This window comes from Grammomys surdaster, unplaced genomic scaffold (assembly GCF_004785775.1).
Source record: "Grammomys surdaster isolate TR1022 unplaced genomic scaffold, NIH_TR_1.0 185, whole genome shotgun sequence".
NCBI classification, from domain to species: domain Eukaryota; kingdom Metazoa; phylum Chordata; class Mammalia; order Rodentia; family Muridae; genus Grammomys; species Grammomys surdaster.
In genome coordinates, this window is record NW_021604630.1 from 3,949,230 (window position 1) to 3,970,864 (window position 21,635).

Here is a 21,635-nt window from a genome sequence, read left to right on the forward strand (position 1 = left end):
AGGGAATGAAAAGGGGGAAAGAAAGAGGAAAGGAAGAAATGGATGAATGAAAGTTACTTTAAGCTGGGCGGTGGTGGCGCACGCCTTTAATCCCAGCACTTGGGAGGCAGAGGCAGGCGGATTTCTGAGTTCAAGGCCAGCCTGGTCTACAGAGTGAGTTCCAGGACAGCCGGGGCTGCACAGAGAAACCTTGTCTCGAAAAAAAAAAAAAAAAACCAAAAAAAAAAAGAAAAGAAAGTCACTTTAATGTCTTGGTTTATATCGGCCCGCCCAGCGAGAGCTCGCCGGGCAACCGCGCTTTAAGCCCGGGGAACCTCCGCCTTCCCCAAGATGGCGACCGCCTGGGCGGCCGACCTCCGTTGGAGGAGGTGGCTGGATGGTGAGCGGTGATTGGACCTCTCAGGAAGGGGGCGGGACCGGAAGGTAGTCTCCTTGGGTCGCGGGTCCTCTGGGCATCCTCTGGGGAATGTTGAGAGGTGGCAGGATGACCGCGGAGCTGGGAGTCGGGTTCGCGCTGCGGGCTGTGAACGAGCGCATCCAGCAGAGTGTGGCGCGGCGGCCGCAGGTGAGGACCGGCCGTAGGGGACTGGGGCGGGCTGAAAGGGGGACACCTACGTGGGACCAGGTGTCATGGTGACGCAGAAGGGGCTCCCAGAGGGGCGGGGGCTGCAGGGCGAGGATGGCTAGGTTTCCTTGGCGGTCTGGCCTTGAGGATCGGGACTTCCTGGAGGTTGGCTTGGTTGGAGAAAGGTGCTCATTTAGGGAAAGTGACTCGTATCCAGGCATCTCTCCATTCGTCATTGCCCGTCACCACGGTACTAGAGCCCTCGGAGGGCCATATCCACTCGTGATCACATGCGTTGCGGGGGCGGGGAGCCGCGGTTTAGGTGCGAGTGAACTTAACAAGGTTTTACCTCCACAGAGCAGACGGGAGCTGTCAGGTACCCAGTCACAAGCGTTTGTTATTTTCGCATGGTTGTTTTGTCCCTATTAGACTTCTAGACTGGAGCCAGTATCTGCTTTTCTCCATTCAAATTAAGCTTCACGTTTTGTGAAGTGAGCCAGGAAAAAAGCAAAGACCTTTCCGTTTTTTCTAGTGTTTAATGGACTCAGATTTCACAATGATTCCTGAAGACCGAAAGCTGAATTACATAGTCTTTTCTTGACTGATGTCTGGACGTTACCTTAAGTCTTGTTAACTACTCTAGCCCTTGGGTTCCTCATAGCTGGAGAAAATGAGGTGAGCCTGGGGCGTTCCTACCTCCTTCCTGGTACCAGTGTTCTGTTTCTTCAAAGAAAAATCTCCGGATTTCCCTAATGCAGACCACTCCAGGAATTAGGCATGCTTTACCGATTTATCTCAACGTGATACTAGGAATTAGACACAGTCCATGAGACAATGATGACACAGTCCCTCCGAAGGAAGCAACAGGAGACCATGTGGTAATTGATGTGACTTCTCCAAGTCTTTAAGAATACTGGGGTTCTGTCAAAGTCTCAGAAATGGTGGGGTACATGAAGGCGGCTCTGTGAGGATTTGGCTGTAGCTGAAAGCAGCATTTTATGTAACGGATGTGGGGAGTCTTTGGATGAATCTAGTCCTGAATACAGAATTGTTTGTGTCAGCTCTGCTATCCATTGGTTGAATCATAGACTGAACAGTGCGTTGTATGTCCTTATCTCAATTGAGCCTCTTCCAGGGTGAATGGAAGTGTTATAACATCAGGACCACCACTGCCCGGCAGGCATCTTTTTCTTATCACCCTCCACTTTATGTCTTGACACCCTGAACCGGAGCTAGCTAGTCAGTAAGCCCCAAGGATCCACCTGTCTTGCCCCCCCCCCCCCAGCTCTGGGATGAGAGACAAGGGGTACCAAACTTACTTTTTATATGGATGTTGGAGTCTAAACTAAGGCCCTCATGCTTACATGGCTACCATTTTCCCACCAAGCCATCTTTTCTGCCACAAACCCTTAAACCTCCAGCACTGGTTTGTATGAGAATCGTCTGGAACACTCAAAAGGAAATCAGTAGGCAGGGTTGGAGCTCCATAGTGGAGCACCTGTCTGGTGTTCCCAAACCCCAGGGCTCTGTATCCAATACCACAAAAACAAAAGAAAAGGGAAAATGGATCTTATTAGTGCCAAGCTGAGATCTATGCCGATCTATTTTACAAGTTGTATCATTTTGTTGTTGTTTGTTTGTTGTGAGACAGTCTCTCTTCGTAGCCCTGGATGTCCTGGAACTCACTTTAGAGACCATGCTGGCCTTGAACTCAGAGATCCAACTGTCTCTGTCTCCCAAGTGCTGGGATTAAAGGTGTTTGCTACCACCACCTGGCCCTACAATGTGTATCTAATTGGAACAAAATTCCACACATTCACGCCTGTGGCTGTTTTTCTCTTGGCAGGATCTCCCAGCCATCCAACCCCGGCTAGTAGCAGTCAGCAAAACAAAGCCTGCAGACATGGTGATTGAGGCCTACGGCCATGGCCAGCGCACTTTTGGAGAGAACTATGTGAGATTCCTCTTGTAGAGAACCTTTGGGGGAGTTGTGACTACCAGGCTTCTGACTCATTCTGGTTTTGCTCTTTAGGTTCAAGAACTACTAGAGAAAGCATCAAACCCTAAGGTACGTAGACGTAAGAAGTGTTGATTTTGTACAGGAGTCTTAGCTGAAAGTTACACCATATTGATGGTAGAGTTTTAGAACAGAAAGCTGGGCTAGGGAGAGAAGCCCTCCATATTTCCATTGCGCCCTAAATAATTTTCAGCTAGCTCTTCTGTCGTTATTCAGACATTATAATATTCTCTTGTGTGGCTGTTAGTGAATAGTGATTTTAGGAGAACACTTGGAGATTTGAAAGCAAATAAACCAAAGGGCATGGGATGTGGCTCAGTGGTAGAGGGCCTTGACAACATAAATCATTTTTGTCTTTAATGGATCGTTTCTGGAAAATACAGTGAGTTGATGGTAACAAGGAAGGGTTAGATGACTCTAAGTTTCCTGAGTCTCAGTGGGAGGCTGGATGAGGGGAGAGCTGGCAGCTCATCACTCCTGGGAGAGCACAGGAGTGAAGGGCATCGGAGCTGACAGAGCCTCCATGAAATCTGTGTCAAATGGTTCCCTTCTTCTCTTCAGATTCTGTCTTCGTGTCCTGAGATCAAATGGCACTTCATTGGTCATTTACAGAAACAAAATGTCAACAAACTGATGGGTAAGACAAAACTCTCAGTAGGAAGACAGGCCTTCTCTGTGACTGTACGACTGACACCACCTTCTAAGTCAGCAGCTTTGAGACCGTTCCCAGCTCACCGTTTTGTGCTGTGGGATTTCTTCATAGTAAAATAATAAGGATGAAGGATTGGAGGGTGTGGCTCAGCAGCAGAGTGCTTACCCAGCATTTACAAGGCTCAGTCCCCGGGACCATAAAAATAATTACTAATCACAGAAAGATTTAACCATGTGACGTGTGAGGACCTCAAGTAACCATACTTACGTCTCTCAAGGTATCAAAATTTAAGAAACCTGTATGGGTTTTTTGATGGGGAGAATGGAATAGATGAGGCAAACTGTGTGTATAAAGGTCAGAGCAACATAGAGGGGTTGTGTCTCTCTTTCCATTCTGTGGGTCCCAGAGACTGAACTCGGGTTGTCAGCCTTGGCGGCAGGCACCTTTACACACTGAACCATCTTGCCTCCCCTGGAATTTATTTTTCTTAACAGCTTTGTCAGGGTAGAATTGATAAAAGCATATCCAACTACAATAAATGACACAGACTGAAAGTGTCTGACTTGATCAGTTTTGACAGAGGATTACAACTGTGAGCTGGTACAGTAATTAAAATAGCAGGCTCCGGCCGGGCGGTGGTGGTGCATGCCTTTAATCCCGGTACTTGGGAGGCAGAGGCAGGCGGATTTCTGAGTTCGAGAGTTCGAGGCTAGCCTGGTCTACAGAGTGAGTTCCAGGACAGCCAGGGCTACACAGAGAAACCCTGTCTCAAAAAAAAAAAAAAATTGGGGGGGTTGGGGATTTATCTCAGTGGTAGAGCGCTTGCCAGCAAGCTCAAGGCCCTGGCTTCAGTCCTCAGCTCTGAAAGAAAAAAACAAACAAACAAACAAAAAAACCAAAGTAAATACAAATCTCTCCTGTGTCTCTCTGCTGTTTTATTTGTTGAGACCGGATCTGGCTGACCTGGAGCTCACCATCCTCCTATCCTGGCCCCCTAAATGCTGGGACCACTGGCATGTGCCACCACAGTCAGTTTGTTTTTAATTAATTGTTTAAATATAGTAGCCACATAGTGTGAAGTTTAAACATGTAATATATATGTCTTGACCCCGATGCTCAAGAAGTTTCAAATTTTGGATCTTCAATTTCTTTATACTATAAATTCTAAGGCCACCACAAAAAATGAGACAACAGGGAGTTATGGGTAATAAATGCATGAAATGATGTAGCCATCACTGAATTAGTCCCACAGGCAGAGAAATAGTAAGAAAACTAAGAACTTGCCCAAGATTAAGCACTAAAAGGTATTGAGGCTATCCCTGGCAGGAGAATTCCCCCACTGCTATCCCCAGACCCCCAGATCACGGCAAGTGTTTGGACTGGGGTCCATGTTTGCTTTTTGTTGCTGTGATAAAGACAGTGAACAAAAGCAACTTGAGAGGAAAGGATTTATTTGGCTTATACTTCCACATTACTGTCCATCACTGAGGGAAGCCAAGGCAGGAATCCGGAGGCAGGAACTGAAGCAGATACATGGAGAAGTGCTGCTTACTGCCATGCCCGCCACGGCTTACTCAGCCTACTGTCTTATACAACCCAGAGACTCAGTGAGCCGTGCCTTCCTACGTCAGTCATTAATCAAATGGCACAGACTTTTGCCTATGGGTCAGTCTTACAAAGGCATTTTCTCAGTTGAAGTTTGCACTTCCCAGATGACCCTGGCTTCTGTCAAGTTGACAAAAACAACCTAAAAAAACCAAGCAAACAGCCGGGGTGGTGGTGGCGCACGCCTTTAATCCCAGCACTTGGGAGGCAGAGGCAGGCGGATTTCTGAGTTCGAGGCCAGCCTGGTCTACAGAGTGAGTTCCAGGACAGCCAGGGCTATACAGAGAAACCCTGTCTCGAAAAAAACAAACAAACAAACAAACAAAAAAACAAAACAAAACAAAAAAAAAAACAAGCAAACAAAACCAACCAGCACAACAGGCTTTACCTTTCTAAAGAATTTTGTTGGCTAAGGCCTAATTTGTTAGATCTCAGAGTTTGTCATATGATACATTGTAGATTGGAGAGGGAGTATTTATTTTTGCTAAAAGTTTGAGTCTTTTTTAAATACATGAGAGAAATAACTTAGTGTTCTTATCTACAAGTTTTCCTCAGTTTTGAATTAGTCTCAGCAATTTAACTTCTCATTATGCATCATCCTGTGAATTGTTGTTTTTTACGTTGCTGGTTTGATTTGTCATTGTTTTTCTGAGACACAGTCTGACTAACCCATGCTGGCCAAGAATTTACTATATAACCCAGGCTGGCCTAGAACTTGTGATCCTCCTGTCTCACCCTCCTGAATTCTGGAATCGCAGGCATGACTACCAGCACACCCAGCAACATTGCCTGACAGTTTTGTTTGGATTTCACACATAAATTTGTCTTGCTCAGTTCTAGCTATTTTTATATCCCTATAAATAATTCTTCTGCTGCTTTGTTCTGGAACATAGTTTACATTTTTATTGGAACAATTTGATCCTTTTAGGGCTTGGGGTTTTTGGTTGGCTGGTTTGTCGAGATTTTTCTGTGGTCCCTGGAACTCTCAGTAGACCAGGCTGACCTTGAACTCGGAGATCTGCGTCTGCCTCCCAGTGCTGGGATTAAAGGTGTGCCACCACTTTAGGTCTTGTTCTTACTATCAGTTGGTATAACCAGGCCAGAGCTGAGTTCAGAATTAATTATTTACACTACCAAGGCATAGCCTTCCTGTACTTCAGTGTCTCCATCCCAACACTAGAGTTCAGTTCCTTCCCTGGACTACTTCTCCCTCTACCAGATCAAAGGTTTGCTGCATGTCTCCTCTGGCAGCGGGGAAAATGAAGTCTGCTCCCTTCCCTCTTTCTCTTTACAGCCGTCCCCAACCTCTCTATGCTGGAAACCGTAGACTCTGTGAAGTTGGCAGACAAGGTGAACAGTTCCTGGCAGAAGAAAGATTCTGCTGAACGACTGAAGGTTATGGTCCAGATTAATACTAGTGGAGAGGACAGTAAGTGACTAGGCCTGCCCATGGATGTTTGCTCTCAGATGGCTGAGGCTCGGGTAGAGTGTGAGTGTAAGCATCTGGGGAGGAGATTGTGGGGAGAAGCTCCAGCCTTCTGGTGAGCTGCTTCGTCAGGATTTACCAGTGGGATGATCCAATATAATTCTTTAATATATTACAGCTTATTAGGTATTGATTTTTGAAGAATTATAACTTTGATGTCCTAGAAATTCCCTCCTGGAAGGGATTGAGAATTGCCTTAGGTCTCAGGAACATTACTCAGTGCTTCATTGGGCAAGAATAGAAGACAATTTCTGCTAAACACCAGTGAGTGACTGTCTCATGGGGCCTTGCCTAGCAGAGAGGCCGTGAACTACAGAGGAGCATGATTTTGACATCAGACAGATGTCTGCCTGAGCTCCCCACTTTCTAGCATTGGAACTTTGAGTCAGTTTCCCACCCCCTCTGTATCTGACTTTCCTTCCGTGGCAGAGACATCGAGGGAGTGCTCGTTGTTAAAAGGGTGTGGTGAGGATTCTGTACAATGATACAAAGCCCTGGATCTCTCACTTCCTCGCTTCTTGTCAAGAGTGAATGCCAGGCATTCTCTTACCACCATCTTCTAGGTACTCACACATAGCAGATCTTGGCATGAAGGAGCTCAGTATGGACATCTGTTTTCCAGATGTGCCTCGAAGTCAGGTTGCCTGGGTTCAAATCTCAGGTGCACAGTTCTAGTCCATAACCTTAGGAAAAGACTTATCCCGCCAGCCTTACAGTAGGTCAACAGTTACCATTATAATGTTATATGCATGCTCCGTGACTATGGCTACATTGCATATAAGTAGATACAAAATTGACTCCACAGTGTCTTTATTGCATTTCTTGACAATTAGCTGTGATTTGCCTTGATTAGATAGCAGTGAAAGTTCCTCCCTAATCCACTTAATAAATAGGGGCAAAGGCAAAACAATATTAATAGTCTTTAAAATACATAACAATTAGTTCCTCCAACCATTCGTAGCCAGTAAGTTAAACTTTGCAATTATACAATCCCAACTTTATTATATGTATATGACTTATTTTTGCAGCTCTATTAATAGAGAAAAAGTTCTGAGATTCATCTAGGACTTTGGCAGTGTGACCTTCCCTAGTGTCCCAAGGCATATATTGGTTTCTTTTCTATTTCTGTGATAAAACACCATGACCAAGGCAACGTACAGAAGGAAAGGTCTCTGTGGTTTATGGTTCCAGAGGGTAAGAGTGCAGCAAAGGAGCATGGCACAGAACAGAAGCTCAGGCCTCACATCTTAAACCACACTCATGGAGCAGAGGAAAGACTGGGAATGACATATGACTTTGAAATGTCACAGTTGGCTCTTACTCTCTTACTCTCTTGCCTCTAGCTTCTCCTTGCCCTTCCTCCCTTCCCTTCCTCCTCTCTCCACGTGGTCATGGCTGGCCTCCATCCACTTCTCTCCTCTCTCTCTCCTCTTTCTCCACTATCTTCTCCCGTTTCTCTCCCTACTCTTGCCCTCTGCCCTGAATAAACCCCCTCCCCTTTGGAAAAAAAAAAAAAAAAGAAATGTCACAGTTGGCACCCATGATGTACTTCCAGCAAGGCAGCATCTCCTAGACATATCCAAACAGTGCCAAAAACTGGGGACAAAGCAGTCAGGCCTATGGCTCCATGGGACCTATGGAGGACAGTCTCATTCAAAGTACGACATATTTTTTTTTTTTCTTTTCTGGCTCCTCTAGCCATTCCCAGCTAAAATCCTGTGGGGTGTGTCTTAGTGGTAGTGCCTATGTGTGCAGAATCATGGGTTCAATCTCTGGCACTAAAAATAATACAGTAGAATTCTGAGGTGGAGTAAAGAGAAGTAATCTTGAGAAACACAGAACCCAAGTGGAAGAGGACCAGGGATGAAGGACCTCACAAACTGTCACTCTTTGTGGCCAGGGAAAGTTACTTCATCAGGTTTTCATCTGAGAGTCACTTCTGTCGTAAGGAAGAGATAAAAATGGAGCCTCTTCTGGCTAGTTGTTAACATACACATCTTCTGTTTCTTTCTGTGAAGGTAAACATGGCCTTCTGCCTTCGGAGACCATAGCCGTCGTGGAACACATAAAGTCCAGTTGTCCCAGCCTGGAGTTCGTGGGTCTCATGACCATAGGAAGCTTTGGGCATGATCTAAGTCAAGGACCAAACCCAGACTTCCAGGTACTGGGGTTGGGGTGATGCTCTCATGCCAAGGAGGCATCATGGGGCTGTGGGTTCAGCCCACAGTAGGGTGTGTCTAGCACACACCCATGCTTGATCCCAGCACTGGGGGGATGGGAGGGTGCAGTGGATCACACCAGCGTGCAAGGCTAGCCTCTCAGAACACAGCCTGTCGGGTGTAATAGTACAGCCTCCCCTGAACTGTTCTCATACAGAAAAGGAAGACTAGGCTGTCAGACACCCACCACCCACCTTCCTTAATCCAGTGTTTAGTTGGCTAATACAATTTTTAGTGCGAACTTTTTCTTCCTTTCTAGTGACTGGCACTTTGTATCTTTACTGTTGTTGGGTTTGTTTTGTTTTTAGGATGTTGTTGGATTTTTTCCACTGCTTAGGGTGGAACCCAGGGTCTGGAGTATACTATTAAAGCATTTGGCACTGAGCCACACCCTCTGGCCCTGGTAGTTTTCTTGAAAGTTGAAGATGTGGCTAAAACTTATAGTTACTTATAATAACTTCTGATAATCATGACACACCCCAGAATCATAAGAAATACAGTCATCAGAAACTTTTTGGTTTGGTAGTGTTCATTTGGGAGGGTTTTGTTTTTCTCCTGTTTTGTTTTGATTTAGTTCGGCTTGGCTTGTTTTGTTGTGGAGACAACTTCCCCTCCCTGTGTATTCCAGGCTGGCCATGAACTCAGGATTCTCTTGCCTATTCCCAAGTATTACAGGCCATCACTACTGTGCCCAGCAGGTCTGGTCTCCCTTTGACATCATTGGAAACAACGAGAATAAAATGGTACCACTTGTGTTTTGGGCAGAGGATGCTGTCCCTGCGGCAGGAGCTGTGTGAGAAGCTGGGCATTCCCGTGGAGCAGGTGGAGCTTAGCATGGGCATGTCCGTGGACTTCCAGCATGCTGTAAGTATCCCTGCCCATGCCTCATCCCAGTAGCAAGAGTCACAGGAGCTCGGCTGCTCTGACATCCCCCTCCCCTCCCTGCTGCTCTGTTTGAAGTGAAATTTATAGAAATTACAGCCGAATTCTTAAAACTCAGTGTAATTCACTACATGTAATCTAGGAAAGGCTAGGGTGTAACTTAGGATATAATAAATGTGTTAACTCTGGGTTTGGTTTCATAGCCCTGGAAAAGAAATTTTAACCTGCTATTTTAAGGCATTTCAAACATAAGTCCTAGGGCATTAGCAATACAATGATAAGTGTAAACTGAAATAAAGTACTGTGGTAGCAGCTCACATACACGAGTTTCCAAGGTAAGAAATAACAGTGCGTGCCGAGGCACACTCCTATAGCCACACACTAGGAAAGCAGTCCGGGGGGTTGCTGGTGAGTCTCAAGTCAGCCTGGGCTACACAGGTTCCACACAAGCCAAGGCTACATAGTAAGACCCAGCCTTGAAATAGGTCATAACAGTTCTAAACATCAAAGTATAAAATTGCATTTTTGGAATATCATATATATTAAAAGAGTGTGAAAAACTCTAAAAGTGGAGCTTGCTTTATGTCAGATAGCAACAGGGTTTCTTTCTGTTTGGCTGTTCGTGAGCTTTTGGTCATGAGCAGCAGGGTAGCTCTGTGCTATGCTGTGCTGTCCCACACACCTTCATCTCCACTGTCCCTTGTTCCTATATCCCTAAATGCAGTTGAACTCCCCAAGCCCCATGCAAGCTGAGATCATTACCTTTCTCTTGAAGACTGCCAAAAAAGTGGCCCTGCTCTGTCCAGGACACCAGAGCACCCAGCCGTCTTCAGCTGCAGCTTGGTTATTCCGTATGCAGCCTCTGGGCAGCTAGAAAGAGACTTAGCCCCAGCTACATCGTAGTGTCTGACACCCTTTCCTCCACGCTTGCTTCTTTCCCACAGATTGAAGTCGGGTCTACAAATGTCCGGATAGGAAGCACTATTTTTGGAGAGCGAGATTACTCAAAGAAACCTGCCCTAGACAAGACTACAACAGACCTGAAGGCCTCAGTACCACTGGTGCAAGGACAGTGAAGCCAGGTCAGCTTGGAAGATCAGCCACGCACCAGCCTAGTTCATTTTGGTGTCCTGCATGTCCCCAGTCACACTCTTCTGTGGCCTATATAGAGCGCTGAGGTTTACATCTATCGATGGAGACCGTCTGTGCTCAGCTTCTGCTATAGGAAGCTCGGTTCAAGCAGTGGTTTAGGCTTGGATTTGAAGAGGTGCGAGACTTCAGAACTGATACCAAATTAGGAGCCAGGACCTGAGTTTGGTTGATCACTGCCCAGAAATACCCAACGCCCATGAATGCCTGTCCCTGAGTGTGTTTTTGGTTGCTGATGTCTATAGTCGAGAAAATCAGAGGGATTCCCATTTTCCATCTCTCTCTAATAGAACACCCTACAAGTCCCCACTTCTCTGGAACGGGGTGACTTCTGCTTCTAGTTGCCATCCTGGCCAGTAGTTGTCTCCAGTCACAGTTGTCTGTGGCACTGACCTAAATTCCAGGGTAACTTGTAAATAACACTTGGACCTTTCTGACATCTTATTGAAAAAAAGAGGGACTTGGAGCTTATTCCTCGAGGACCACAGTGATGCAAAGTGGGTGACAGGATTTCTTCCCCATCATAATCCTTTTCTGGTTTTTAGCAAAGACTGCCCCACTTGGAGACAAAAGCCTCCAGTTGTGGCCCATGGTTTCAGCAAGCCTCACTTGCTTGTCCTCTTCTGGAGATGTATCTCCCAGGCAAATGTACAGCTATTCCCAGTACACACACTGGATTTACAAGCCAGAATGTTGCAGCTTCTGGTTGTTCACAATGCCATAAGAGCTCCAAAACAGAGGAAACAGCTGGGCATAGTAACGCCTGCCTGTAACTCCGGCATTTGCAGGGTGCAGGCAGGAAGACTGGGAGTTCATGGATAGACAAAGACTAAATGAGACCCTTCTTTATCGAAAAATAATAATAAACCAGAAAGCACAATTCTGCAGTAATCACCACAGAGCTTCAGTGTGGGCTGCTTATTTCCTAACAGCCTTTTCTCCTGTTCATTCCAGCCCGCACCATTCATTTAACAAATGATTTCGGAACCCGCTGCTGATGAATGTAATTTCCAGGCTAAACCACTATGATTCTTGTTCTGTTTCAATCAAAGCTAGCGCGGTACTTCAGTTTGTTAAATACAAACGTGAGCTTGAATTATACCATCTGTGCCAACTATAAAGCCATTAAAGATTTATTTTTATGATCTGGTGTATGAGTGAATTGACACAGGGGGGTGTTGGAGCTGATAGGGATCGTCCTGCCTGGCATCATGCCTGGCTCTGGAGAGGCCCATCCTTGTGTCAAAGATGCCACCAAAGCCACACCATATACAAGAAGGGTTCTGAACTTCATGAGTGAGAAAAATGTCTTCATAGTGCTTTGTGACATGCTTGTAAATACAATAGCAGATGGTGGCAAGTTCGAGACCAAGCCAGGGATACATAGCCAGTTTCATGCCACCTGGTTTGTATATTGAGACCCTGTCTCAAAATAAATAAATAAATAAATAAATGAAGTGTTAGATGACTTGTCAGGAATTGGAAAGGTGCCTGCCTCCTGTTGTATGAAACTCTTTTGAGCCTCTAGATGGCGACATTGGCTGGCCTGAGGCGCAGGCAAACATCAACTTTGGCTAATCTAAAAAGCACACATATTTGGCTCCTCTGTCAGCAGTTTATCCTAGTAGGGCTTTTTCAGTCTTCCTCTCTTTATGAGTAGAAGTGGAGGGCAGGAAGGATGTGTTTTCCACAGTGACACATGGACTCACACTCAGGTGCCTTTTTGTCAATGCTTCGTCTATGCTGACTTGATTAAGGGATCTGAGGGCAGCTCTGGAAGCTTTGGAAAAAGTGAAATGATTAAGCAATAAAAGATCCCCCTGGCTTGTGCCTGGGGATTAAGAACACAGCAGAGGAGAAGCCAAGAGAACTTTAGTCAAGATGAAGGAACGAAGCCAGACTATATCTACAATGGGATGGCTCTCTTGAGAAAATTCAGCTAGGCTATGAGACTGTCTTTTGTTTCATGTGAGACAGCTGCTTGGGTTACTCCCAGGTTTTAATAGCAGCAGTGACAGCATCAGGGCAAGTTTAGAGTCAGACCCACCCATCCAGCCATGCAGAATTAACTACCTCTCCCAAACAGCCCTTTCCTTGGGGGGTGGGGGGGGAGGTATTTCCTGTATTAAGGTTCTCTAAGGAAAATCAGATAAAATGAACACACATACATATATGGGATTTACAGGAGTGGCTTACAGGCTGTAGTCCGAATAGCCCAACATCAGACAGGCCAAGTATCCAGTAGTTGCTTATTCCACAAGACTGGATATCTCAGCAGCACAGGTGCCCGAATCCCAGGGAGACCCTAGAGAGCTGCCAGTTTTCCATCCACATTGGAATCCCAAAAGGAAGTAGGCTCTAACACCAGCAAAGGAATGGCTCAGAATAGATGAATTGGCCTGAGAGAGTGGGCCAAGCAGACAGAGAGCAAAAGCTTCCTTCTTCCAAAGTCCTTTTATGTGGGTCACCACCAGGAGGTATGGCCCAGACTTAGGGTGGGTCTTCTGACCTCAAAAGATCCAGACTTAAGTGGGTCTTCCCACTTCAAATAGTCAACCAAGAAAATCCCTCACAGGTGTGCCCAGCTGCTTGGGTTTTAGTTACTTCCAAATGTTGTTAAGTTGACAACCAAGATGAGCCATCGAGTATCCTGAATCGAGCATCAGGTTTGAGAGGCTCTGGAGGCCCCTGGTAAGAGACCGTACACACAGTCACATATCTACACACTGGTGATGGAAGCTCGGCCCTAGCATACTCTGACAAGTGTTGGGAGCCGACTCTTAGCAGAAAGCGGCTATCATCTTTACAGCTATCTCGAGCCATATACCCTGACAAGAGACTTGTTTTCAACAGCCCGCAACAGCTAAGCACACTCTGATAAACATCTTGTTTTGCTGTTTAGTGCCGCCAGCAGCTAGGTGCATGTGGTCTCCACGCTGCTAGGCACATGATGTTGTGTCTTCAGCTATGCTTGTCCACGAGGGCAAGGTAAAGGGTATAAATACCCAACCACTCCCTTCTACCTTCATGGCTTTTTTTTTTTTCATTCACCACACTTCTTTTTAAAAAAAAAAAAAATCTTTGCATCCCACCACACACCCTCTTTAAAACTTTGGCAGTCTGAAAGTCCTCTCCCCTGTATTTTTTCTCTTTAAAATAAAACATTTAAGCTTTTTATTTTATGCATGTGGGTGTTTTGCTCAAATCTGTTGAGTGTGCACCGCATGTGTGCCTGGTGATTGTGGGGGTCAGAAGAGGGTCAAATCGCTGGAGTTGTAGATGGTTGTGAGTCACCACATGGGTGCTGGAAAGAGAACCTGGGTTCTCTCAAACAGGAACAGACGCTCTTAACTGCTGAGCCATCTCTCCAGCCACCACCATTTTAAAAATATTTATTTTAGCTGATTGGTGGTGGTGCCCCCCCCCTTTAGTCCCAGCACTTGAAAGGCAGAGACAGGTAGATCTCTGAGTTCAAAACCAGCCTGGTCTACAGAGTGAGTTTTAGGACAGCCAGGCTACACACAGAGAATCCCTGTCTTGAAAAACCAAAATATATATGTATATTATATATGTATATATATGCATGTGTATTATATATGTGTATATAGATACATATGTGTGTGTATGCATGTATATTAATGTGTATTATATATGTATATATAGATACATATGTGTGTATATGGCTATTTTGCTTGCATGTGCATCTGTGCACTGCATATGTGCAGTGCTTGTGAAGGCCAGAGGAGAATGTCAGATCCCCTGGAACTGGAGTTACAGATGGTTGTTAACCATAATATGGGTGCTAGGATTCAAACCCAGGTCCTCTGTAAGAATAGCCAGTGTTCTCAGTAACTGCTGAGTCAAGTCTCCATTTCCCCTTTTTCTAATTGGTGTGTACATATTCATGTGAGCAAATGGGGGAAAGCCGTTGCTGTGTGTCCTGTACATGTGTAGAGGCAAAAGGGGACAACCTTGGGTGTGTGGTGTCTGGTTCTCACCTTTTTGAGTCAGGGCCACTTCATTGTTGACACCTGTATATACCAGGCTAGCTGGACCACAAACTTTCAGAGATTTTTCAGGTCTCTGTGTCCCATATTGTAGTAGGAACACTGGGGTTGGTTATAAAAGTATGCTACTATGCCTGGCTTTACATGGGTTTGGGGGATTTGAACTCATATCTTCATGCTTGCATCACAGGCACTTTATCCACTAAGTCTTCTCCCCAGCCCTGTGTTCTCTCATGACAGCTCAAGTATTTAGGCAATCTGTAAGTATCCCCTTTTTGAATCCAGCACTGAGGATGGGGATACACACACACACACACACACACACACACACACAAATCTTGTCTAAGGACAAGATGATAATGATGATGGTGGTGATGATGGGATATTATTATTATTATTATTATTATTATTATTATTATTAGGCAGTGCTAAGATTGGCACCCAGGTTTTTCTGCAGGCTGTCTACCACCAAGTCGCAAGCAGCTTCTGTTGCTAGCTCTAATGGGTGTTAAGCAGTGTATTAGATTTGCAGCTGTAACTTCAGAAAGCCATATTGCTAGAAAAGAAGTACACAGTTTTCATTTTTCAGCCCGTTGTGCTAGTTGAGAGCTGACGAATCTTAATACAGAACAAACTCTGAAACCACAAGCAGAGGGAGTATGAAGGAAGGAGAATTAAGCCCAGACAGGAGGAGAATCTGCCTCCCTCCCATCATCCCATTTCCCAACATTTAGCATCAGCCTGCCACCATCCCGCGTCCCTGACTCCTACATCCCTCCTCCAGATCCATTCTCACACAGGCCATGGGGACCAATTTGTACAAAACCGTCCCCACCAGACCCCCTGGGTTGGGGCAGCAGTGACTTCTGTTACCCAAGGCTAGATAGGGAAGGAATGAGGTCCAACAGGACATTCACTCTGCTTTAGAAAGCAAGTAACTCTTATGCTTCCCACCAAAGCTCTGGCAGAAGGGCAGTTCCTGAGAGGGGGAGTGTAGGGTGTTACCAGCGTGCAATTGGAAACGGTTTGCTGAGAACTGTGACCGTCCTTACCATGAAATCAGTTGGATGCTCTTACATCATCCTCGTGACTAAAGGCCAAGGAATCCAAACCACCAGCATCCTTCCAAATGTTTTAAGAATCTGCCTTCTCTGGAGGAGCACAAAGAAAGGGTTTTGTGTTTTTTTGGTTTTTGGTTTTTGGTTTTTGTTTGTTTGTTTGTTTGTTTAGTTTTGTGTTGTTCTGGGGAATCTAACTCTGACCCTAGCACATGCTAAGCAAGGAAACCATCACACTTCCAGCCTGAGGAAACGATGCTCTCTCCCAACCGTTTTGTGTCTACGCGTGTCTACCACGGTTCTGTATGTATTTCTTTTAGTATCCGTAACTACAATGTGTGTGCTCACGGTGTTTGCGTGCCTGAGTGCAGGTGCGCATATGGAGATCAGAGAACAACTTGCTGGAATCAGCACTCTCCTTTCACCCAGATCCAGGGGTCGAACTCAGGTCATCCTGTTTGCTCAGTAAACACTTCTTCCCACGGAGTCATTTCACCAGCCCTTAAGTGGGCATTTACAAGGCCCTTAGACTTAATGAATTAGGCGACCCAAGGGGCCTCAGAACTAACACTTTCTTCCTTATAGAGTATTGCACAAGTCAACTGAAGGAGCGTTTGGAAGGAACCAGAGATACGGCACCTTCCTCAGGTTTAATTCCTACAAGCTTGGGCTACTCTGAGATGCCCCAGCAGCAGATGGCGCAATTTGGATACGGAAGTGCTCCTCGACACTTAATGAACTAGGCTACTCTGTGCCAGTTGCATGCTAGAGTTGCCCCTAACGTCGTCCAACAGTGGCCTTGTTCTGGAGCCTCGGAGCTCTGCTCGACTGAGCTGCCAATTTCCAAAATAAAATCAACGTGTGACCTTATTCAGCAGATGTACCAAAGAAACAAGCACAGACCGGGGCCAATTTTGAAGCCAAAAAGGGAAGATGAGAAGAGAGAGAGAAAGAGGAGGGGAGAGAAACTTGGCTGGACATGAAAGGTGTCTTGTCCGTCTGTTCTCCATTAGGCGAGAGTCTCCCACAATCTGCAGCCTCAACATAATTCTCTTGACCAGAAACTCTCCCGAGAGATAGTGTCAGAGGGAAAAAACAAACAGTGGTGGCGTGCATCTTTTGACAGCAAAGTCACTTTAAAAACCTACTTGGGAGACGAGAGATGTCTGCATCTCAAGGGAGGGCACTCTCTACAGCTGGCTACACGTATTTGCCCAGAGACTGGGCAGGACAGGAAGAGGGGCCTAGGAAGAGCTGAGGAGTAAGGGTATGGCTGCCCCAGGAAACTAATCCCCATGTCTTTTTACCCTGCTGTCTGCTCTAATGCCTTCTCTGGGCCTGGACTCAACCATTAAATTCCCATGAGGGCTGAGACTGTAGCTTGGTGATAGAGTATATTATCTGGCACGCACAGGCCTCTGGGTTCCATCCCCAGCAATGAAAAACAAACCAAAACAAGTAAAGGAACACCATGGAGCTTTTACACCAGCCTGAAACCCGAAGAACTCAAGGCTGTTTGGAAGAAAGGGGACCCCACCTGTGATAACTCCACTTTCCCTTTTCCAACATTACCAGGAGCCAAAGGGCAAGAACTCGGCTCTCCCTGGAAACCACTGCCAGTTCCACAGACAGCTAAGGTCTCTTCTCCCCCAAGCCCCTTTGTCTTGCCTTTGAGCTAAAAACATTAGCATTAGGGAAGCAGAGCCCATCCCACCCATAGGAGCCCAGGGGGAAGGTTCTTAGCCAGGGGGAGGTGACACAGGGCAGGGCAGGGCAGGGCTGGGCCACCTTCTGTGCTCAAGTTTCTAGGGCAGGCATCCTGTTATAGGAGAGGCCCCTTTTAAAGGAAGAAAAACTAATCAGTAGAAAGAAGCAAGACTCTCCCCCTGCCTTTAGGACTTGTTTATTACTAGGATATCTGATTTCAGCAAAGGAAGCCAGCTCCGAAGCAAGGTTTTTATTGGCCATGAGCAAGAGGAATTCAGGGTTTGCTTTTGATTTGGCTTCCCCTGAACTCAAAGCACTGAAGGGTACTGCTTTTGATGGGATAGCTTGGTTGGGGGTGGCAGGGAGTAGCCACTCATGGTTGCAAATAGCAGCAACAGAAGTTCATTTTGGAAGATGAGTGTAAAGCAGGGGTCCAAAAGAGACTTCAGCGTTTAAAGATTTCAGAGACAATAGTTCACAGGGCCTGCATCTGGAACATGATGAAGGCCTGCCCCTCTTCCCTGTTGAGTGGGGAATGCAGGAGGCCTGTCTTCTTTGGATGAACTCAGTGTTTCTCCAGACTACCCAACATCGAGGCCTCTGTAGTCAGGCCTGGGCTTGATGGTTTCAATGTGTTGGGAAGATAAAGCCAGCGATTGAAGACAGCCTCTGCCAACTGCACTCCCCAACTAGATCGGCTAGATTCAGGGGAGGAAGGTTCCTGCTGGGCCACAGAGTATAGAGAGGTGTTGCCTGCAGGGTCTGCAGCACCAGATGGCAGCCCCATCTCCTCATCCTGCATCACCATCTTGCTTCCTAAGTCTTCATAGGAAACACTGTCCACATGGAGGAAACTGGAAAACGCCTCACCACTTGGGATCCTTGGATGAACCTAGCCATTTCTCCCTCTCCCTCCTCCTCTTCTTCCTCCTTCTCTCACTGCCCTTCCTCCTTTTCCTCCTCCTCCCCCTACCCTTCTTCCTTCCTTTCCTTCTTCCCCTCCTCTATCCCTTACCCCTCTTTGTTTTCCTCCTTTCTCCTCTTCCTTCTCCTTTTCCTCCTTCCCCTCCTCTTCTTCCTCTTTCCCCTCCCCTCCTCTTCCTCCTGTTTCCTCCTCCTTCTTCTTCTTCTTTTTCCTCTTCTCCCTCCTCTTCCTCTTCCTCTTCCCCCTCCTCTTCCTCTTCCCCCTTTTCTTCCTCTTCTTCTTCTCCTTGTTCTACCCTTCCTTCTTCTCTCCTCCTCTTTTTCCTCCTTCTCCTTCCTCTTTTTTCATCTCTCTTGCTCCCTCAATCTGCTTTTCTCTCTGGTTCCCACTGCTTTCCCCTCTCCACAGCTCACTAGAGACAGCTGCACTCTGAGAGGCCGTAGCACACACACAGCTCTGATAGTGCTTCGCTACTTTGCTCAGCATCTTTGAGTGAGACAGGAAACGGTCAGCACCATGAGTCTGCTGCTCTGGGTGTACTGGGACTTGGGTCTCACACTGAGGTTCTGGTGGGCAGCCCTTTGTTGTAGGGGATGACTCTGCCTGCATCTGACTTCCTTCCTGTTCTAAGTCTGTGAGGACTGGAAGTGGCTGGTCTATGGAGACAATCATTCTTTCTTGATTGGGATATGTGTGGTGTCCTTCCAGGATCTCTGTGTGCCTCCTTATGTTCAGCCATAAGTGGTCTCATCTTGGAGACAAAATATGTGCCCTGTGCTGGTGTTTGCTCTCGGTAGCATGCCAGTACTCATCTGTGAGGCCCAAGGCCACCTTGGCAGCCAGTGGACCATTTAGCTCTCTCTAAGTTGAGGCTCAGAGCCTGGGACAGGGGGTGGGGAAAAGGGGAACAGGGCTCTCACTGTGTCCACTTTAAGGAGCCCAGTCATCAAAAGGACTTTGTATAGTAAGTTAGAGAAATACTCTAAGAGGGGCTACAGGAATAGAAAAGACAGCCTTGCCAAGTGGGAGTTGCTCTACACACATGTGCAGTCAATGCTCAGACACACAGCCATACCATACACATATGCATGCAACCACAAGCACGCTATAGCACATACACACATATGCATTTACAACCATGGATATACGTGCATGCACAGACATACACATATACAGCCATAAATAATCACATAACAAATATACCCACAAGTACATATATACATACACGTACACACACATACATAATGCTATCGAAAATATACAGCCACAGATACGCATGCACATATGCACACACATGTGTGTGCACAGCTACACACATACACACATGTTCAAACACAGTCACAGACGCCAGTTGCAATGGCTGCTAGAAGACTCATGTCAAGATGTTTGAGCCTGAACCACAATCAAATAACCTTAGGCCAAATTCTTACTGACAAGTGGGGCTTAGTGTCCTTATCTGTAAGTAGGGGCTGATGTCTCAAGCAACAGGACATTGCTGTGAAGATGACATGTGACCAGCTCCTGGCACATATTGGAAAGCAAGGTGGTGTCCAACCTACTGCCTCAGCAGCAGCTTTATCCTGCCTGCTTGGGATCTGCAAAGAGAACTAGAAGGCAAACAGCGATGAGAAGAGCAGATAAGCAACCCCAGGGATATGGCTGCCTGCCTGCTCGCCTGCCTTCATCAGTGAAACCTGAAACTGTAAGGCAGAGGGAGAAAGCAACCCAAACCCCCACATTCTGCAGTCTCCTGGGGTGGGTCACTCATGGATGACCACTGGCACCCCCCCCCCGGCCCGCGCCCCGGCCATCGAAAGGCTCTGAGCCCGCCTTTCTAAGCTGCTGTCCGAATATGGACATCCAAGCCTTCCCTTTGGTCCTTCCAGCTTAAAGCAGAAAGACCTAACTACTGGGACACAGGGCTGGCAGTGTGGCTCAGTGGCAGGGCACTTGTTCAGCGTAAAGCATTTGTCCGTGCTCAGCACTGCAAAACAAAATCAACAAAAAGCCTCACCAACCTGGACATATAAACAGCAAAATCACCTTGGCACGGGTGATTATGGGATTCTAGGCTCCAGCAAACACTCAGACCCTTTCATGGCAGTGCCTAGGCTGGGGAGGGAAGTGCCATTAGGTTCCACACGGGCACAGATTTTCATACCAAATTGAATATCCAAACTCCCAGACTGCCAACCAACTTGGACTGGGTATTAATGGAGGTGTTTGTCTGAGTCCCACACGTGAGTTTTCTGTGCTCCTGGCTGGGCCATCGTGTTAACAAACAGCTGTAGTGACTCAGGGAAAACTGTTCTGCACATTATGGAGGGATCTCCAGCTCTGAGAGTGTAGCCTGGTGGGGTGCTGAAACTTGAAAGCTGGACTTGAAAACACACACACACCACCACCACCACCACCACCACCACCACCATCACCACCACCACCACCACCACCACCACCACCACCACCACCACCATCACCACCACCAGTGTCCTGGCTAGTTTTATGTGAATTTGATGCAAGCTTAAGTCATCTGAGAGGCGAGAACCTAAATTTAGAAAATGCTTCCTTAAGATGGGCTATAGGCAAGCCTGTAGGGCAAGCATTTTCTTGATTAGTGGTTGATATGGGAGGATCCAGCCAATTTCTGGTGGTGCCACCCCTGGACTGACGGTCCTACCCCTGGGCTGATGGTCCTGCGTTCTATAAGAAAGGTTAATGGTCGCCGGGCGGTGGTGTGCACGCCTTTAATCCCAGCACTTGGGAGGCAGAGGCAGGCAGATTTCTGAGTTCCAGGACAGCCTGGTCTACAGAGTGAGTTACAGGACAGCCAGGACTACACAGAGAAACCCTGTCTCGAAAAACCAAAAAGAAAGAAAGAAAGAAAGAAAGAAAGAAAGAAAGAAAGAAAGAAAGAAAGAAAGAAAGAGAGAGAGAGAGAAAGGGAGAAAGGGAGGGAAGGAGGGAGGGAGGGAGGGAGGGAGGGAGGAAGGAAGGAAGGAAGGAAGGAAGGAAGGAAGGAAGGAAGGAAGGAAGAGACAGAGAGACAGAGATAGAGACAGTAGGCTGAGCAAGCCATGAGAAGCAAGCTAGTAAGCAGCACCCCTCCATGACCTCTGCACCAGCTCCTGCCTCCAGGTTCCTACCCTGCTTGAGTTCCTGTCCTGACTTCCTTCAGTGATGAATTATGAGGTAGACATGTAAGCCAAATAAAGCCCTTCCCTCTCCCACTTGCTTTTAGGTCATGGTGTTTCATCACAGCAACAGAAAAGTAGCTAAAACAGGTATCTGGATCCCCAGTGCACCAAACCTTGTCCCTTTAGTGGCTATTTCAACAACGAGCAGAGAAGGAAGAGCAGGAGCAGT

The 21,635-nt window shown here is 46.7% G+C and overlaps 1 protein-coding gene across 2 annotated transcripts; it reads left to right on the forward strand.

Moving 5' to 3' along the window:
• The first annotated feature begins 230 nt into the window (after nt 1-230).
• Nucleotides 231-11,720, forward strand: Plpbp (pyridoxal phosphate binding protein). Of its 2 annotated transcripts, none has more exons than XM_028768179.1 (8): nt 231-565; nt 2,412-2,519; nt 2,598-2,633; nt 3,144-3,219; nt 6,134-6,268; nt 8,344-8,486; nt 9,310-9,408; nt 10,371-11,720. In XM_028768179.1, the coding sequence occupies exons 1-8, from the start codon at nt 467-469 to the stop codon at nt 10,500-10,502; spliced, it is 828 nt and encodes a 275-aa protein (XP_028624012.1). In that variant the 5' UTR covers nt 231-466; the 3' UTR covers nt 10,503-11,720. The 2 variants fall into 2 exon arrangements, with proteins under 2 accessions (XP_028624012.1, XP_028624013.1); XM_028768180.1 differs by lacking the exon at nt 231-565 and adding an exon at nt 1,044-1,240.
• Nucleotides 11,721-21,635: the final 9,915 nt, after the last annotated feature.

Bases quoted from the DNA above. Each gene is read 5' to 3' on its own strand.
- Plpbp (XM_028768179.1), top strand. From the start codon at position 467: ATGTTGAGAGGTGGCAGGATGACCGCGGAGCTGGGAGTCGGGTTCGCG. The intron at 566-2,411 runs GTGAGGACCGGC...TTCTCTTGGCAG, and splicing joins GTGTGGCGCGGCGGCCGCAG to GATCTCCCAGCCATCCAACC. The intron at 3,220-6,133 runs GTAAGACAAAAC...TTCTCTTTACAG, and splicing joins AAATGTCAACAAACTGATGG to CCGTCCCCAACCTCTCTATG.